This window comes from Daktulosphaira vitifoliae, unplaced genomic scaffold (genome assembly GCF_025091365.1).
Source record: "Daktulosphaira vitifoliae isolate Bord-2020 unplaced genomic scaffold, ASM2509136v1 Scaffold_5, whole genome shotgun sequence".
Classification (NCBI taxonomy): domain Eukaryota; kingdom Metazoa; phylum Arthropoda; class Insecta; order Hemiptera; family Phylloxeridae; genus Daktulosphaira; species Daktulosphaira vitifoliae.
In genome coordinates, this window is record NW_026099576.1 from 12,714,505 (window position 1) to 12,730,490 (window position 15,986).

General features: G+C 26.8%; 2 protein-coding genes across 4 annotated transcripts; both read left to right on the top strand.

Annotated features, from left to right (window-relative positions):
• Window positions 1-1,677, top strand: LOC126908144 (uncharacterized). Its single transcript, XM_050690048.1, has 2 exons — window positions 1-142; window positions 813-1,677. Exons 1-2 carry the CDS (start codon window positions 110-112, stop codon window positions 1,503-1,505), a joined length of 726 nt encoding a protein of 241 aa, XP_050546005.1. The 5' UTR covers window positions 1-109; the 3' UTR covers window positions 1,506-1,677.
• Window positions 1,678-2,874: 1,197 nt separating this feature from the next.
• LOC126908114 (DE-cadherin) lies at window positions 2,875-15,629 on the top strand. Of its 3 annotated transcripts, none has more exons than XM_050689994.1 (23): window positions 2,875-2,893; window positions 3,902-4,005; window positions 7,242-7,394; window positions 8,517-8,642; window positions 8,735-8,884; window positions 9,256-9,279; window positions 10,048-10,236; window positions 10,307-10,512; window positions 10,592-10,766; window positions 10,837-11,185; window positions 11,638-11,900; window positions 11,981-12,139; window positions 12,239-12,517; window positions 12,582-12,735; window positions 12,801-13,321; window positions 13,403-13,606; window positions 13,683-13,924; window positions 14,015-14,223; window positions 14,286-14,425; window positions 14,513-14,864; window positions 14,946-15,158; window positions 15,214-15,366; window positions 15,436-15,629. In XM_050689994.1, coding segments are annotated over exons 1-23 (4,509 nt in total). In that variant the 5' UTR covers window positions 2,875-2,892; the 3' UTR covers window positions 15,579-15,629. The 3 variants fall into 3 exon arrangements, with proteins under 3 accessions (XP_050545951.1, XP_050545953.1, XP_050545952.1); XM_050689995.1 differs by lacking the exon at window positions 2,875-2,893 and adding an exon at window positions 3,626-3,644; XM_050689996.1 differs by lacking the exon at window positions 9,256-9,279.
• Window positions 15,630-15,986: the final 357 nt, after the last annotated feature.

Here is a 15,986-nt window from a genome sequence, read left to right on the forward strand (position 1 = left end):
TATTGTTTTCTGCCTATAATTGTATTTACAGTTGTATTCATTAGGAGACTCTACTATTAAGAGTTATGTTATTATTACATTGTAATTCACCTGTCAGTAAAGTATAACAATGCTTACGTTAAAAAGTTTTTCCCTGTTAATCGTGAGTATTTTAAAATTAGATTCTTAATTTCAATATTTTCACCAACATAATTTTTTTTTTAGTTAAACTCTACGTTTTTAAACTAAATAATCTTTCAGTATTTTTATATTTAATCGTTCAATTATTTTTTCATAAAATAAAACTAGTTGATTTATACTTTTTTTTTTGGATTTATACAAGTTGTTAAAATTTAATATTTACGATAAATGATAAATTTAAATTATTTTCTAATTAAAAAAATTTCTTAAAATATTGTAATTTTTATAATAATTATAATTTATCTTGCTCTATGTAAACCTATGATAGGGTGAAATGGAGTAATTGTAAATAGTTGGATTAATTGTAAATTAATTTTTTTTTTTTAATATTTAGCAGATTTTATTCTAGATTGAAAAGTCTGATCCTTATATTTATTACTGTAAAATTAAATGCAAGTTCAAAATAATATTTTTGTTAATAATTGCGTTTACAATTACCCCTAATTCACTGTGCATGTTTCTTTTGACAATTTACAATAAATAATAATTCTTCCATAATATTCGTATCAATTGAAGTCAGTATATTACTTGAACGTATCAATCTATATATAATTTATTAATTTCACTTTTTGTTGGTAATTCCTAGAATGTTTCATTATTACCAATATTTCTTTTGATCTTAACGTATATAGATTCTCATATGTTGGATGACTTTAAGCATTGTTCATTGCACAGCGACAAAAAGTTTAAAAGTACAGAAAAATCAAAATTTGGCTAATGTTAAAGAGGTGGAGGAAGTTGATGGTATAATAGAAGGAAGAAGCGAAGAGGAAGATGAAGATGAAGATGAAGACTATGAAGACGACGAATATGACGAAGAAAGTGACGTAGAAGATGAGGAAGAAGATAACAATGTTGAGGATGACTTTAACGAAATGGTGAATGCCGCCAAAACTATGGCTTCATTAATAAAGGATAGCAACACAACAATAGAAGAGTTGAATCCCTTTTTACATGACTTATACAAAGATTATAAAGACATACTTAATGACTTTGTCACTAACTTTAAATACTTTTCAGCTTTATACCCAACTTGGAAAAATATCGTAAGTGTACAGGAGGACAAAACGCAAGAAAAAATCAATAATATTGCTTTATATCAACGATTGTTTGCTAAGTACGCTATAATCCAAAAACGTTTTCTAAATAACATAGGAAAATTTACAGAATTGCAAACAGCATTACTACCATACACAGTTTTTCCTTGTGAAATATCCAAAGATGAAATGACTGAAGCATATGCGTTAGCAGCAAACGATGTCTCCATAGATAATTCTTCCGAAGGAATCGTCATTAACCAAAATGATGGTCCAAATTTAGATTGATAAAAATAAATTAATAATATTTCTTACTATTCGAAAATGACATTTCAGAATAAATCATACCATAGAGTGATTATTATTATTGTTATGTTTGAAATGTTCTTTTTATTTTAACTTTTTGGTGCTTATTAATAATGTTTTATTATACATCTCAAATTTATTGACTAATTACAATGTTTTTTATTATTTTATTGTAGTTTCCATAATTATTTTTGTTCGTTAATATGTTTGTAGAAAATACCATAAATAATATATATGAAAAAAAAATTCTTTGTTGACTTAATATTTTGAAAAATAGGTTATTTGATTTATAGTTGTTCTACTAAAATTATTTCTTTAAAATTTTTTTTGGAAAATGTGATAATTAAAATGAATAAATGATATTTATATTATATTTATTAAAATCAGTTAGTTCTGGAAGTAACAATAAAAAAACTAATTTTCCTAAATAACTATCGTTCCACTCATTAAACAACATGTTGGTGTTATCTCGTTATTTATATATTTATACCCTTAGCTGTGATCCTCATACCGTGAACATTTTTTTCTGCTTCGTTCGCTGCATTTATATACGTGAACTATACGTATGAATATGCATTCTGTTACATGAGAGGAAATGAACAAAATGTTTGAAATGACTTGTTGGTCGTGGGAAAATAACCATTCCAAAATAGAACAATTTTGATAAACATTAATATAAGATATTTAAAGTTAAATTTATCAGTTTAAATTAAATTAATATTAAAAAGTAAACAAATAATATGAAACAAACATTAGTGTCTAAAAGCCTTTTTATACGCAATTCAGCTGCGCAATCAATTTTTTGGACGTTACGAGTGTTTATATAGTTTTTATAACACCAACAGTTATAACCTGATGTGTAAGCTCAATTATTAACAACAAATTATCCTGCAAAATTACTACATGCATTTGAAATAATTGTGTAACTTATAAATGTATAGTGACATAACGGTAATGTTCATTTGAAATTTCTATAAGGAAATAGTGCAGTTTAAATTGACAACTCTTATGTTCAAAGAAAAAATACATTTTAATTTATCTTCATTGTCCTGTACTAGACATTGTAATGATTTCATTTAATACAGTAAGGTTATATTAAATCTTAAACTGTATACGTAATAAAACATTTGTATATTGACAACCGTAATAATATTTCAAATATAAACGTTTTTTACCTATTAAACACAAAATTAAACATTATATTCGATGTGATGTTTAACAATACAAACATAATATTTTGTGTACATGTAGTACTATGTCTGTATTATCTTAAATTTTGACGCTAAAATTTAGTGACGTTGACAAAAAAGTTATAAAAATATTAACTTTCGATCAATATTTTCAAAATCATACAGAACATCAAAATATAAGTAATTCTTAGTTTTTTATACAATTCTTATTCTAATCATATAAAATGAAACTGAATGGTTAACTAAAGTTATTTCAATTCATTTTAATCGAGGTTTATTTGTTATAAATATTTCAAATTGTTAATAAAAAAAACTGGTTCAAAATAAATTTGCATTTGGTTGGTTTCATAATGACTTTGAAGTATTTTCAAAAAGATATTTTTTAAATATTGCTTTCTCTCATTCATACTTGTTGCTCATGAATATGACGTCAATTGTTTAGTATTTTTGGAAACTATGAAAAAAAACTATACATTACCAATTAATTTTATCCAAACACATTGGAATTCTGATGATTAATAAATCTTTTATCAGGTGTTATATAAACCTCTGAAATAAGTGATTGGTTGGTTTTTAGGTTTCGTTTTTTTTAGGTTTTTATTTTTGACTCTTCATATTCATATTACAACACATCTCTAATGGTCACTTTAACTTAGTTTCTCAAAATTATTTTAAAATAAGAGAAAAGTTTTTCGACTGTCATAACAATAGTCAAAGAGAAATTATCATATTTTGAAAGAATCTGGCGGTTTGCATTCTTTTCATAAATGCACCTACTAAACTATCAGTGTTAATTATGTATGTCTTGTGTTTTTTGTGCCTAAATTTATTGTTTGCGGTAGAAATTACTAGTAAACAATTGTAAAAAGTTTTCATTTTTTAGCAATATTCAATGCATTAGATTTCACTAAATAGAAAAACTATCATAATAGTAACTATCATCTTCTTTTTCTTCGCCTTAAACCCAACTACTTGGCGTCGGCCATGTAGTAACAATCATAAGTACTAAATAACATTTTTTAATTAAATAAAGTATCAGTGTTTTAAATTTGACAAATAACCCTAATTTTTGTTTTACTTTTTGTGACTATTACTATACTACTATTATTATGTATTATTACTTCTATTGCAAATCGTTTTTTTTTTTTTGATTGTATAATTAATAATCATATTTATTCACTTTTACAGTGCCGTCCAATAATTTATGGCTTGCAAGAGTAAGGCATCAACGACACCTGTTGGATAAAGCTCCACATGCAGAAGCGTACATATCGGACGATTATCCAAAACCAGTAAGTAAAATCTTAAAGCTTAATTATTTTTTTTTTTTTTGCAACTGTTATTAAATATTGTAGGTGTTTAAAAATGAAGGTATATTTATGAATTTGATGTATCATTTTTAAGATTTTAAAATAATACACCAAGTAATTTATACTTGGTTGAACTTATATACAATGTATGACCCCGAAAAAGTTAATCTGTCGTAGATACCCTTTAAAAAAAAGTTGCAACGTCTTATGAATGACTGAATATTAATGCTTTTGACCAAAGTTCATATTTTATTTATATTAAATTGTAAGAACAGTTATAGAAATTAATGTTGAAGGAAGAAGAAGTAGAGGAAGACCAAAAAAGAGATAGAGGGATGTTATTGAATGCGATATGAGGACGGCTGATGTGAGCGTAGATTATGTGGGATATCGTGTCAAATAGAAGTTTAGGATAAGGGTGACCGATCTGAAGTAGTTGAGATTAAGGCGAGAAAATAGAAAATGAAGAAGATACAATTGTTATAATGATGCTATAGATCTATTATAATTGCCAAAAGTTGAATTTTGATTTTTCATGTCTAAATTTTTTTTTCTTCGCGAGGCTTTTTACTGTGCCGTGGATATTACATAAATCTATATAACTTTTTATACAAAAATACACTTGTTAAATTAGTCGAATAATTTTTTAACTTCATATAATAAATAAACTTTGAAATTTGTTTAAAGCAATCACAGATCTAATGAGATTTTAGTATTAATATTTTTTTCGATATTCTGAAAGTCTATAACTTAATTAACATAAAACTTTATTCCAGCTGTACATGTTTTTTTTTTTTTTTTTGAGTAAGATATTTTTACTGAATTTTGGATAATTGTAATGCTAATTTTTACATAATTAAATTTATCTTATAATTTACTTTTCGGAGTTATAAACTCTATAAATTAAATATTTTATAGAACTCAGCAAACAACATATTTACTTATTCAATAGTTAGTATGAAAATCAACATCTTTCTTTTTCAATTTTTATATGCTTAGAATTTCATCTAATTTACTTTTTTTTTACATATTTCTATATTCTTTGCTATAGTTTTTATAAGTCACTATGCGAATTATATTACCTTCTGTTTATAAAACCTTATTATATTAATGGGATAGCAGACTTATAGTAAACTCCAATATCCGTAACATAAAATATTATTATATTATCATTAGGTATTTTATTAATAACAGTAAAATTTGTACATAACTCATGAGGTCCAGATAGTAAATAACTGTAATAAGTGCATTACTTTACAAGTTATTTTTGATTATCGTAATAGCTGTAATTGACTATAAAAACTTCAACGAACTAAAGTTGAATAAATTTTTTTTTTGCAACGTGTAATTTTTTTATGTATTCGATAGTTCATTATTTTTGTTATCTATGTTCCCGTTTTTATTTGCAAGTACTTGTTTCAAAAACCGTCATATTGTTTGTTTGGTTATTTTTAATTCCAGTTGTATCAAATGGAACACATCATATTACAAATATTATCATTATTATAATATTTTTCCTAGTATGATGGTTGTATAGCGTGTCATTTATTGTATTTTTTATATTTACAACGCTTTTGTACACAGTGAAAAATCAAAATTATAAAAACATACTGAAATTCGTTCTACCCTTATAATTCGTAATATTTATTACATGAATCATTGATCTATGTGTAAACCCTCAAGCTCCGTAATATTTAAAAATACACTTAACCTTGGGAAAATGTCAAAATTGTCAATTTGACACCGTTGTCTAAATATGCATTAACAACGTCATCATTTTATGTGCTCTAAAGGTATAAAATTATCATATTAAATTGTTGGATTAAGTTGATAAATCCGAAATCCATATCGAAGTTCTAACATACAAAATTTTCTTTCAACATTTATATGTATGAGTTATTGTTATTTTCATATTCATTAACGCTATTACTTCTTATTGCACTCAGAACATTTTTTCTAATATCCATAGTTACGTGACTGCACTTATTTAACTTAATGATTTATCTTCTACAAAGTTCCCTTTCAAAAACAATCATGACTTCTTAAAAAAAAAATATTTTAACTGGTAAATGGTAATTCGTCTAAGCGATAAATTGTGTAATTAATAATATATTGCCCGAAAAGGCTATTAAACTCATTTAATGAGTATACATAAAACTCAAATGGTATTGTAAAGATATCGATTGTCTGTCGTTTGTTGAATGAGTTAGTAAACACTTCTGTAAAATGTTACACAACGCGGTTAAAAACGATCACTTAAAAAAGATGAAGGTCGGCGAGACATAATGGTTTGCTAAAATTAAAATTGTTGAATATTAATTCTTCATTATTTTACGAATGTATAAATTAAATGTTAAAATGTATAGATGGTTTCAGCATTGTTTTCATTAAAATTAATTCATTGTGTGATTAGAAACAGTTTCATTTGAGTGTTAGAGGTCATTAACTATTGCATAAGTCTACTTTAAGTTTACTTCTTCATAGTTAATTGGTAGTCTGTGACTTCGAACTATAAATATAAAGAAAACGTTTTATTTGAAGTAAGTAATTTTAATTAAAGACCTTTTCATCGTCTTTTATCGAATTCATTCCTCTAGATCGGTGATCCATTAAAATTTTCAATTAGATCTTATAGAATCTCTCCTGGACATAAGTCACTTAAAATAACTCCATGATCGAAAACAGTTATAATTCTGTTGAAAATAAAAAAAACTGCACTCATTAAAAATTGTTGAAAACTATAAAAATAAAATTACTGTTCTTTTTTTTTATTAGTTTTGAATTTTATTCATTCAAATAACTAATTATTTCTTAAGACTTTTAGAACAATTTAACCCTTTCCACTTCAAAATTAATTTGGGTACTCAATATTAATAAATATATACGTACATAATCTTAGTGTAACTTTTTTACACTGTTTATTTTAATTAAATCTTAAATCTAAAATCAACAAGACATTTTGGAAATTCGTATTTTAAACTTTTACGAAAATGACTACATGATATACCTAAACATTTTTAGTTAATAATATACATTTAATTTTTAATAATCATTAAAATGTGAGTATTACATTTTTAATACTAGACTTATACTATATTCATTTCTATCGGATATATATATTTTACATATATTCATTATTTACAATAACGCTTTATTTATTTTAAACAAACATTACAATCTTTAAAAATGTGTATACATAAAATAATTTTTTTTTTCAGTTTAAGGTTAACCGAGGACCTGGTTCAAAGACTGGATTGACGGTGCAAGATTCGGATCGTCAAATTGTAAACCACAAACCTGTGTTCACTAATTGCTCGAATTATCAACCTAGTGTAAAAGAAGAACAACCAACAAACACATATGTGTTCACCGTAAGAACATTTAAAATAAAATTATACTTTTAAAATCTATCAATATATTTTAACAATAATTGGACAAGTAATTGGTGCTATATTATTTGATGTTGATGAATTCGTTGTCTGTTGTAGCAGGTTTTTCATTATGTTGTGTGTGTTAAATACATTGGGGGCGTTATTTAATAGCAAACTCATACGTCATGTCACATGTGAAAAAAATAATTATAACTCAACAATAGCAATGAACAACAAATGTTCCATAAAATAATTTTTAATTTACGCGTATGATAATTATTTTCTGCTATTAGTTTGACATACTATTGTTGCAATCGTGGTCATAAATTTTGAATCAGAAAAATTTATTCATTAAAATATTATTCGTAAAGTAAATGATATTGCACTGATGATGACACGATAAAATTAATGTTAGCACAAAGATTTAACGTTACTAAATATAATGTTGATTACTCCAATTAATTAAAGGAAAAACTTTTAGCAATCAATTGTAGTATAATAATATTTAAACTATTAAATCAAATATTTTATACTGCGTATAGTAAGTGGAGATAATAAATCAGTCTTTTTTTGTTAAAAGACTATCATGATGGCCTTTTTATTTGTACTCGTTGTACATGTAACTGTTATATAATTGTATATTATAAGATATTTAAATATATGTATTTGTAACTGCTAAAGAAATAAAATGTTTATGTCTTGAAACGACCACTACTATCTTCATCAAATAAATTTAAATGTTAACAAAAATTATTTAAAAAAATAGAAATCTGGAAATTGATATTTCCTTAATTGATATATCAATATCGCTGTTACGTCGATTTTTTTCTAAATTAATATCGCTTTAGTAATCTAATTAATAATCTAACGAAAATTATTGTTATTCTATCATTTATACGCGAGTATAGTAAAATTTAGTGTTTCTTACAATAAATACAAAAAATGTTTTTAGTTACTGATTAATTTACACCACCGTACATTTTGGCGTGTAATATTAAAAAAGACATTATTTTTTTCTTTATTTTCAATTAAAAAAAATTTAATGTAATCTCAAAATGAGAATCTTAGTTATTTTTACCTATTGTTCGTTAATGTAGTTTTTTTTATTATTTACGTTTACAGGTAAAAGCAGTTGACAAAGATCCTCTCGACGATGGAGGTACCATCACATACACTTTTGTCAGCGCCCCTGGAGAACGATCCAAGTTTTCTATTGACAGTCAAACCGGAGAAATTACTACCAAATACGTGAGTAATCAATAAAATAGAATAATATTGATAAAGATACGACAAGTAAATTACATTTGAACTAATCATAATTTTTTTTAATTAACTCGTAGATGTTTGATCGGGATGAACCTACTCGAGAAAAGGAAGTTTACGTCACGGTTAGGGCTACCGATAATGGTAAACCACACCTGGACGACGTATGTACGATTAAGGTGACCATTGAAGATGAAAACGATAATTCTCCAGTTTTTGATAAAGTGGTCAGTGTTTTTTTATTATTATTATGTACATTTTGTTCAGAAAAACCAAACATACAACTATTTGATCAAATTTAAGTTTCAATAAATCATTAAAAAAAAAACTGCTTACTTTCAAAGTATCATTTTTATATTATATGATGAAACAGATAATAATATTCATAGTTCTTAGTTCTAAATTAATTATAGTGTAAAGATAATATCAACTTTATTTCGTATAATATATTATATTAAAACATATTTTCTGTACAAAATGTATGAATGAACTTTTGTTTAACAAAAACTAACATCCATTTTTAATGTATGATTAATTAACAATTGTTGTTTGAAATCTATTAAATTATTACAAATTCAAATTTTCATTCGTCTGTCAGGTCTACCGAGGATTCAACTATAAGGTACTTGCATGTGTGTGAATCAAACAGTTTTGTTTTTCACTAGATTTGTTATTCAATTTAAACACTGAATCATTGTATGATTTTTTTCACACGAACGCATGATTTTTAAGTCATTCGATACACTTCACTTCATAAAGCAATTTATAAAAAATATATTTATATAAAAATTTTTTAATCTTTATCTGTTAACAGAAACAACCAACTTAATTTTCAGTTGTTTCTTTTTTTTAATAAATTGTTATTTATTATTGTGTTGATACCGCGAGAAAAGATTATACACACTGATCACTACTATTCTTAAAGGGAAGACTCTCAGTGACAGATTTCTTTATTTATTTACTCTCCCGTCGATCAATTTATATTTTTATTGACCTTATTAATTGGGTTTATTAATCATAAACCCAAAGATAAATTGAAAACAAATATTTTTTTATAAAACTTCTTTTGTTTATTATATTTGAAATTCTTGGAGCTATATATTTTATACATATAAAAATGAAAAAGTGTTATCAATAAAAACGTACTTCTGAGTTAATTATGTCAATTGCCTTGAATTTTTTTTTCATTTCATGTTTTATAAAGCTACAAAAAATTATATTCGCATTGTAAACTTATGATGTTTCAAAGTTGAATTTTGTTTTTACAAAATATTATGATAAGTGCATGAATTTATTTTAGTAATCACTCAAGTGTTAGATTATTAGTCGTTAAATTTTTATATAATATAGATTTTTAGTTAATTATTTCTATGTTGTTTCGTTTCTTTAGAATTATGTTGAGTCTGTTCCTCAAGACTTGGCTGTAAATAATGAAGTAATGAGAATATCAGCAACAGACATCGATGATGGAATGAATAGTGCCATATTGTACGATTTATCTCCCAGAGTACCTCAGGATTCAGAATATTTTCGTATTGACCAAAATACAGGCGTAATTTATCTAGCTCGCCCTATTGATGTAATTGAATATTAAAAAATAAATTTTGCATAATTTTCTTCCATTACAAATATAATCATGTCTTTTATAGAGAGAACCGTCTTACAAGTTCAAAATGAGAGCCACTGCCACAGATCAAGGTTTAGTGCCTAAATCAGCTACCATGGATCTAGAAATTATGGTAGTGGAATCACACAAAAAAGCTCCTACGTTTACATCTGTAATACCTGAGGGTACAATTTATCTACCTGAAAACTTAACTGATTTTAGCTACAACATTGCCACAATTACAGCAGAGTAAGTTTTTACTTTGATAATATACTGGTAAATTTTTTTTTACCATTCAGTTAAATTTCTATATATTTGATATGTTTAGATCAAATACTGATGAAAGAGCTCCAGTGTTTGAATTAGTTCCTGGTCGAACAGAACAATCTAATAAACTAAGCACATTCCGATTAGAATCAACAGGAAACACTGCACACATACGATTAGCTAGACACTTAGACTTCGAATCTATATCAGAATATGTTCTTAATATTCGTATTCAAGTAAGATATTCAAACCTCAGTGGATTTAAATATTTTTTGAATGTTATGACATTTTGTTTATATTGTATAGAATAAACACAACTTAGCTGCTGAACATCAATTAAACATTCAACTGGAAGATGTTAATGATAATATACCTGCATTTACTGAAGTTGTATCAGGATCAGTTTTAGAAAATGAGCCTCCTGGTACACCTGTTATGCAGGTGCGTGCCATTGATGCCGATTCTACTTTAGCAAACAATAGAGTAACCTACGAATTAGCTGATAACAAAGAATTTTTCGCCATTGATCGATATACTGGAAATATTACTACCCTTGTAGAGTTTGATCGAGAGAAACAAGATGTGTACAATGTTAAGGTTATAGCTACTGATAATTCTCCATCATCCCTTTACTCAACAGGCGAACCTAATAAAGGTAAAAACGTTATAAAATATACTTATGAAAATATAATTTATTAATAGTAGTACAACTAACCTTATAAGTTATTAGTTAGTAATTTAAACCTTTATTGTATTGACCCTTAACTTATCTAACAGTCTGCATTATACTTGTTGAATAAATAATTGCATAGTTTAAAGTGGAGCTTGAGTAATTTTAATAATAAGCAAAAAGTAATTTTTGTATAATAGAAAAAATGTGTAACTTACTAGATAAGTTGGTTGGTTAAATGGATATCACCGATTTGATATTTGGTTAAGGAGCATTATTTGCTGTATTAGATGTTATTACAGTAATAGAAATTTTCATCCATCTCTGTTAACAGATGATATATCTATTCTGGATTCATAGATTCTTTTTTTTTAGGAAGTAGCAATGGCTATTAAATGACTATTTAAGTATAATAATAATAAAACATATTTGTATAGGTGAACAAGTGTTCCGTATTGAAATTGCTGATAAGAATGATCATGCTCCAAAATTCACCCAGTCTGTTTATGAAGCTGAAGAAATTCCAGAAGATGCTAATCTAAATGCTTTGGTAACTGAAGTGAAAGCTTTAGACCAAGATACTGCCTCACCTGTCACATACAGTATTGTTGAAGGCAATACTTTCAATGCTTTTTTAATTGAAAATACCACTGGTAAAATCAAAGTTAATAGTCAACTAGATTATGAAAATATTACAAATGTAAGTATTGACAAACTTAATATATATGTATAAAATATAATATTTCATCAAGATTAATTTATTTTTCTTAAAATGTTTAGTATGTTTTAAAAGTGAGAGCTTATGATGGGCGTTATGAAGATTTTTGTACTGTAGAAATTAAAATATCTAATGTCAATGATATGCAACCTGTATTCCGCCAATATGAGAGTAATATTACAATCATGGAAGAAGAACTAGTTCCAGGATGTATAACTAAAGTAAAATTATACAAAAATAATATTTATTTTATTTTTAACTTAATAGTTTTTTATAAAAATATTCTACTTAATTATTTTTTTATTAAATATTTGATATAGTTGGAAGCTTATGATCCTGATATTCAAGATCAATCATTGGATCAACATATTGTTTACTCAGTAGTAAAAGAAGACCAACGTAAATTGATGACTATTGATAAAAACGGATGCCTTTCATTAATTAAACCTTTAGATCGTGATCCACCTAATGGTTATGCTACTTGGCAAGTCATTATACAAGCAACAGACAATGGTGGAATTCCAAAATGTTTACAACAAACTACAGAGGTTATTATTGTTTTGAGGGATATTAATGACAATGCTCCATTTTTAGATATGGTAAACTGAATGTTAAAGAAATTTTTAGAATGAATATTTATTAAAATTAATTTGTTTAATTTAGCCTGGTCCAGTAGTATGGCGTGAAAATCAATCACCTGGCACTATAACTAGATTACAAGCTAAAGACAATGATGGACCTGAAAATGGTGCTCCATTTGAATTTTCAATTTCACCCGATGCTTCTTATGAAATACAAACTAAATTTGGAATTTCTGGTACATAATTGAAAATTTTCATTTACTTTACTTAACCTTCTTTTTAAATGTTATTTTTGTTTTAGGATCTGAACTTCAAGCTTTGACAACATTTGATCGTGAAGAAAAAAAAGTTTATGAGATTCCCATCACAATATCAGATAGTGGAATTCCAAAAATGACTGGAACAAGCAAATTACTTGTAATTATTGGTGATGAAAATGAGAACCCAATGAAGCCAGGACGAAGTTCAATATTTGTTTACACTTATAAAGGAGAATCACCTGACATGGAAATTGGTCGAGTTTATGTTGATGATCCTGATGACTGGGATTTACATGATAAAAAGTTCAGATGGTTAAATGGTCCACATTTAAACTTTGATCTTAAATCTGAAACTGGTATGATAACCATGCTTCAGGGGACTAGGGAACAGACCTATGTTTTAGAATTTGATATTACTGAAGAAAGCCGTTTAATTCCCAGACACTCAGTAAATGCAACTGTTGTTATAACTGTGAAAGAAATTCCAGAAGAAGCTGTTGATAAATCAGGGTCGGTTCGATTAGCTGGTATATCCGCTGAAGAATTTATTACACCTAATCAAGTAAAATAATTATTAAAAACTTTTAAACTAAATTTAATCAAATCAATCAACTAAATTAAATCATGTGTATCATATTTTTAGTATGGTGTTAGTAAAGCTACAATTTTAAGGGAAAAATTAGCATTAATTTTGAATGCTAGCATAGAAAATGTAGATGTATTTACAATTTTGCATTCACCAACCAATCCTAACACTACACAACTTGATGTTAGATTTTCGGCTCATGGTTCACCTTATTATCAGCCTGAAAGGATTAATTCTGCGATTGACTTACACCAAGCTGAGGTATAAAATTCTTAGTAGTATATATTAGTAAGCCTAAAACATTTAGCATTAATTAATTCTTTATTTAATATTTTAGCTTGAAAAAGAATTGGGTGTAGTTTTTCTTATGGTTAATATTGATGAATGTTTAGTAGAAAAACTTTATTGTGAATCTTCGTGTACTAACTTTCTTAATAAAAGTAATGAACCAGCTGCAGTATTTACAAATACTACATCATTTGTTGGTATACGAGCTATAATTAAGCCATTTTGTCAGTGTGAACAGAGGTTACCCTCTGTTATAACTTGCTTTAATGGTGGTACTCCGACAACAGATGGGTATGAAAAACTATTTAATATATTTTTTATTCTGTATTATATATTATTAGAGTTTTTTTAATATTAACTAAAATTTCTGTTGTACTATAGCACTGGGTGTGATTGTCCAGCTGGTTATGAAGGACCTCGTTGTGAAGTATTAAGTATTGGTTTTTATGGTCATGGCTATGCTTTGTATCCATCTTTACAATCATGTATGGAATCTCATATGTCATTAGAAGTACGTTCAAATACTGATGATGGACTTTTGTTTTATGCTGGACCCAGCAGTATTAAACCATCCCCTCTAGCGGTTCAAGGTATTTTATATTTTTTTATATTTTAAAAATTATTCTAATAACAACATATTAATTTTGTGTAGATTTTATGTCATTGGAAATTAGAAATGGATATCCTGTACTTCTAGTTGACTATGGTTCAGGTACACTTAAAATTGAACAGAAACAAATTAAAATATCTGATGGTGAAGTGCATAGAATTGAAATTATTTGGACAAAAACTGTATGTAAAAAAATTTTAATTATAATAAAACAAAATTGATCATTGACTATTCTTAAGACTAACATTTTATTAAACAATTAATTTTAGAGCATTGAAATGAAAGTAGACAATTGTAATCTTCCATCATGTCTCAGTCTCAGTCCTCCAATTGGTCCTAATGAATATTTGAATGTCAATGGTCCTTTGCAACTTGGAGGATCATTTTTAGACCTTAACTCTGTAGCATCTACGCGTAATTGGACATATAAACCATATTCAACAGGATTCAATGGTTGTATTCGAAATTTAACTTTTAATGGTCGTTTATACAACTTAGGCTCACCTAGCTTATCACAAGATGTTGATTTTTCATGTACACGTGGCACTGCTGTGGCTGTATCATTTGGAATTGATGCTAGTTTTTTGATAGCTATATTTGTTTGCCTAGCGATCCTCTTAAGTAATTACTTATTCAACTTTAATTATTATTTTTAATAGTTATATTTTTTTGTGTAAAAACATTTATTATATTTGAATATAGTATTATTATTGGCTGTTGTGGTACACCGAAGAAAAGCTGATGATTTATATAAAGATACAGATGATATAAGAGAAAATATAATTAATTACGAAGATGAAGGAGGTGGCGAAGGTGATATGACAGGATATGACTTGAATGTTTTACGCTTAATGTATGATGGATCGGAACCAATGCAAGGATATGACAATACTGGAAATCATTTACATAAAAGAGGTATTTTGTACATTATACATCTATTTTTCTTTAATAAAATTAATTAATTGTGTAGCTCCTGATGAGGTACCAGATATTTGTGGCTTCCTCGGAGACAAACTACATTCTGTAGATAATGATCCAGATTTGGGACCATATGATGATGTACGAAACTATATGTATGAAGGAGAAGGAAATTCAGTTGGATCTTTATCATCCTTAGCTTCAGGTTAGTAAAATAATGTTCTCTTCTTAAAATTGTAATATGTTTTATGCAGATATTTTGTTACATTTATAGGTACAGATGATGGTGACCTTAATTTTGATTACTTATCCAATTTTGGTCCACGATTCCGTAAACTAGCTGATATGTATGGAGAAGATCCTAGTGATGAAGAAAGTGAAACATACCGTAACGCCCATCCAGAGTCATGGTGCTAATAGTCAGTCTACAATTGTTTTAATTAACCAGTTACCGGTGCAAAANGTGGTGCTAATAGTCAGTCCACAATTGTTTTAATTAACCAGTTACCGGTGCAAAATATGTTAATCATTAAGAATTAGCTTTTATTTTTGTAGATATAAGTGCTGACTATTAATGTAAAATTCAATAATATCAACTGTACAGAGAGTTAAAGGTGCTCTAATGACAATTATCAATTAACAAATTCATTTTGATATTTTTCTTTTAATTTATTTTGTATGGTATACTATTTGACGGTAACAGAGACATATTATTTTAGACATTAAATTATTAAAAAATGATTTGTGATCTCATCACTAATAGACTGCTGTAGTCTAATTATTAATATGTTTACTTTAATTTCCCACTTTGAAACAGTTCAAATG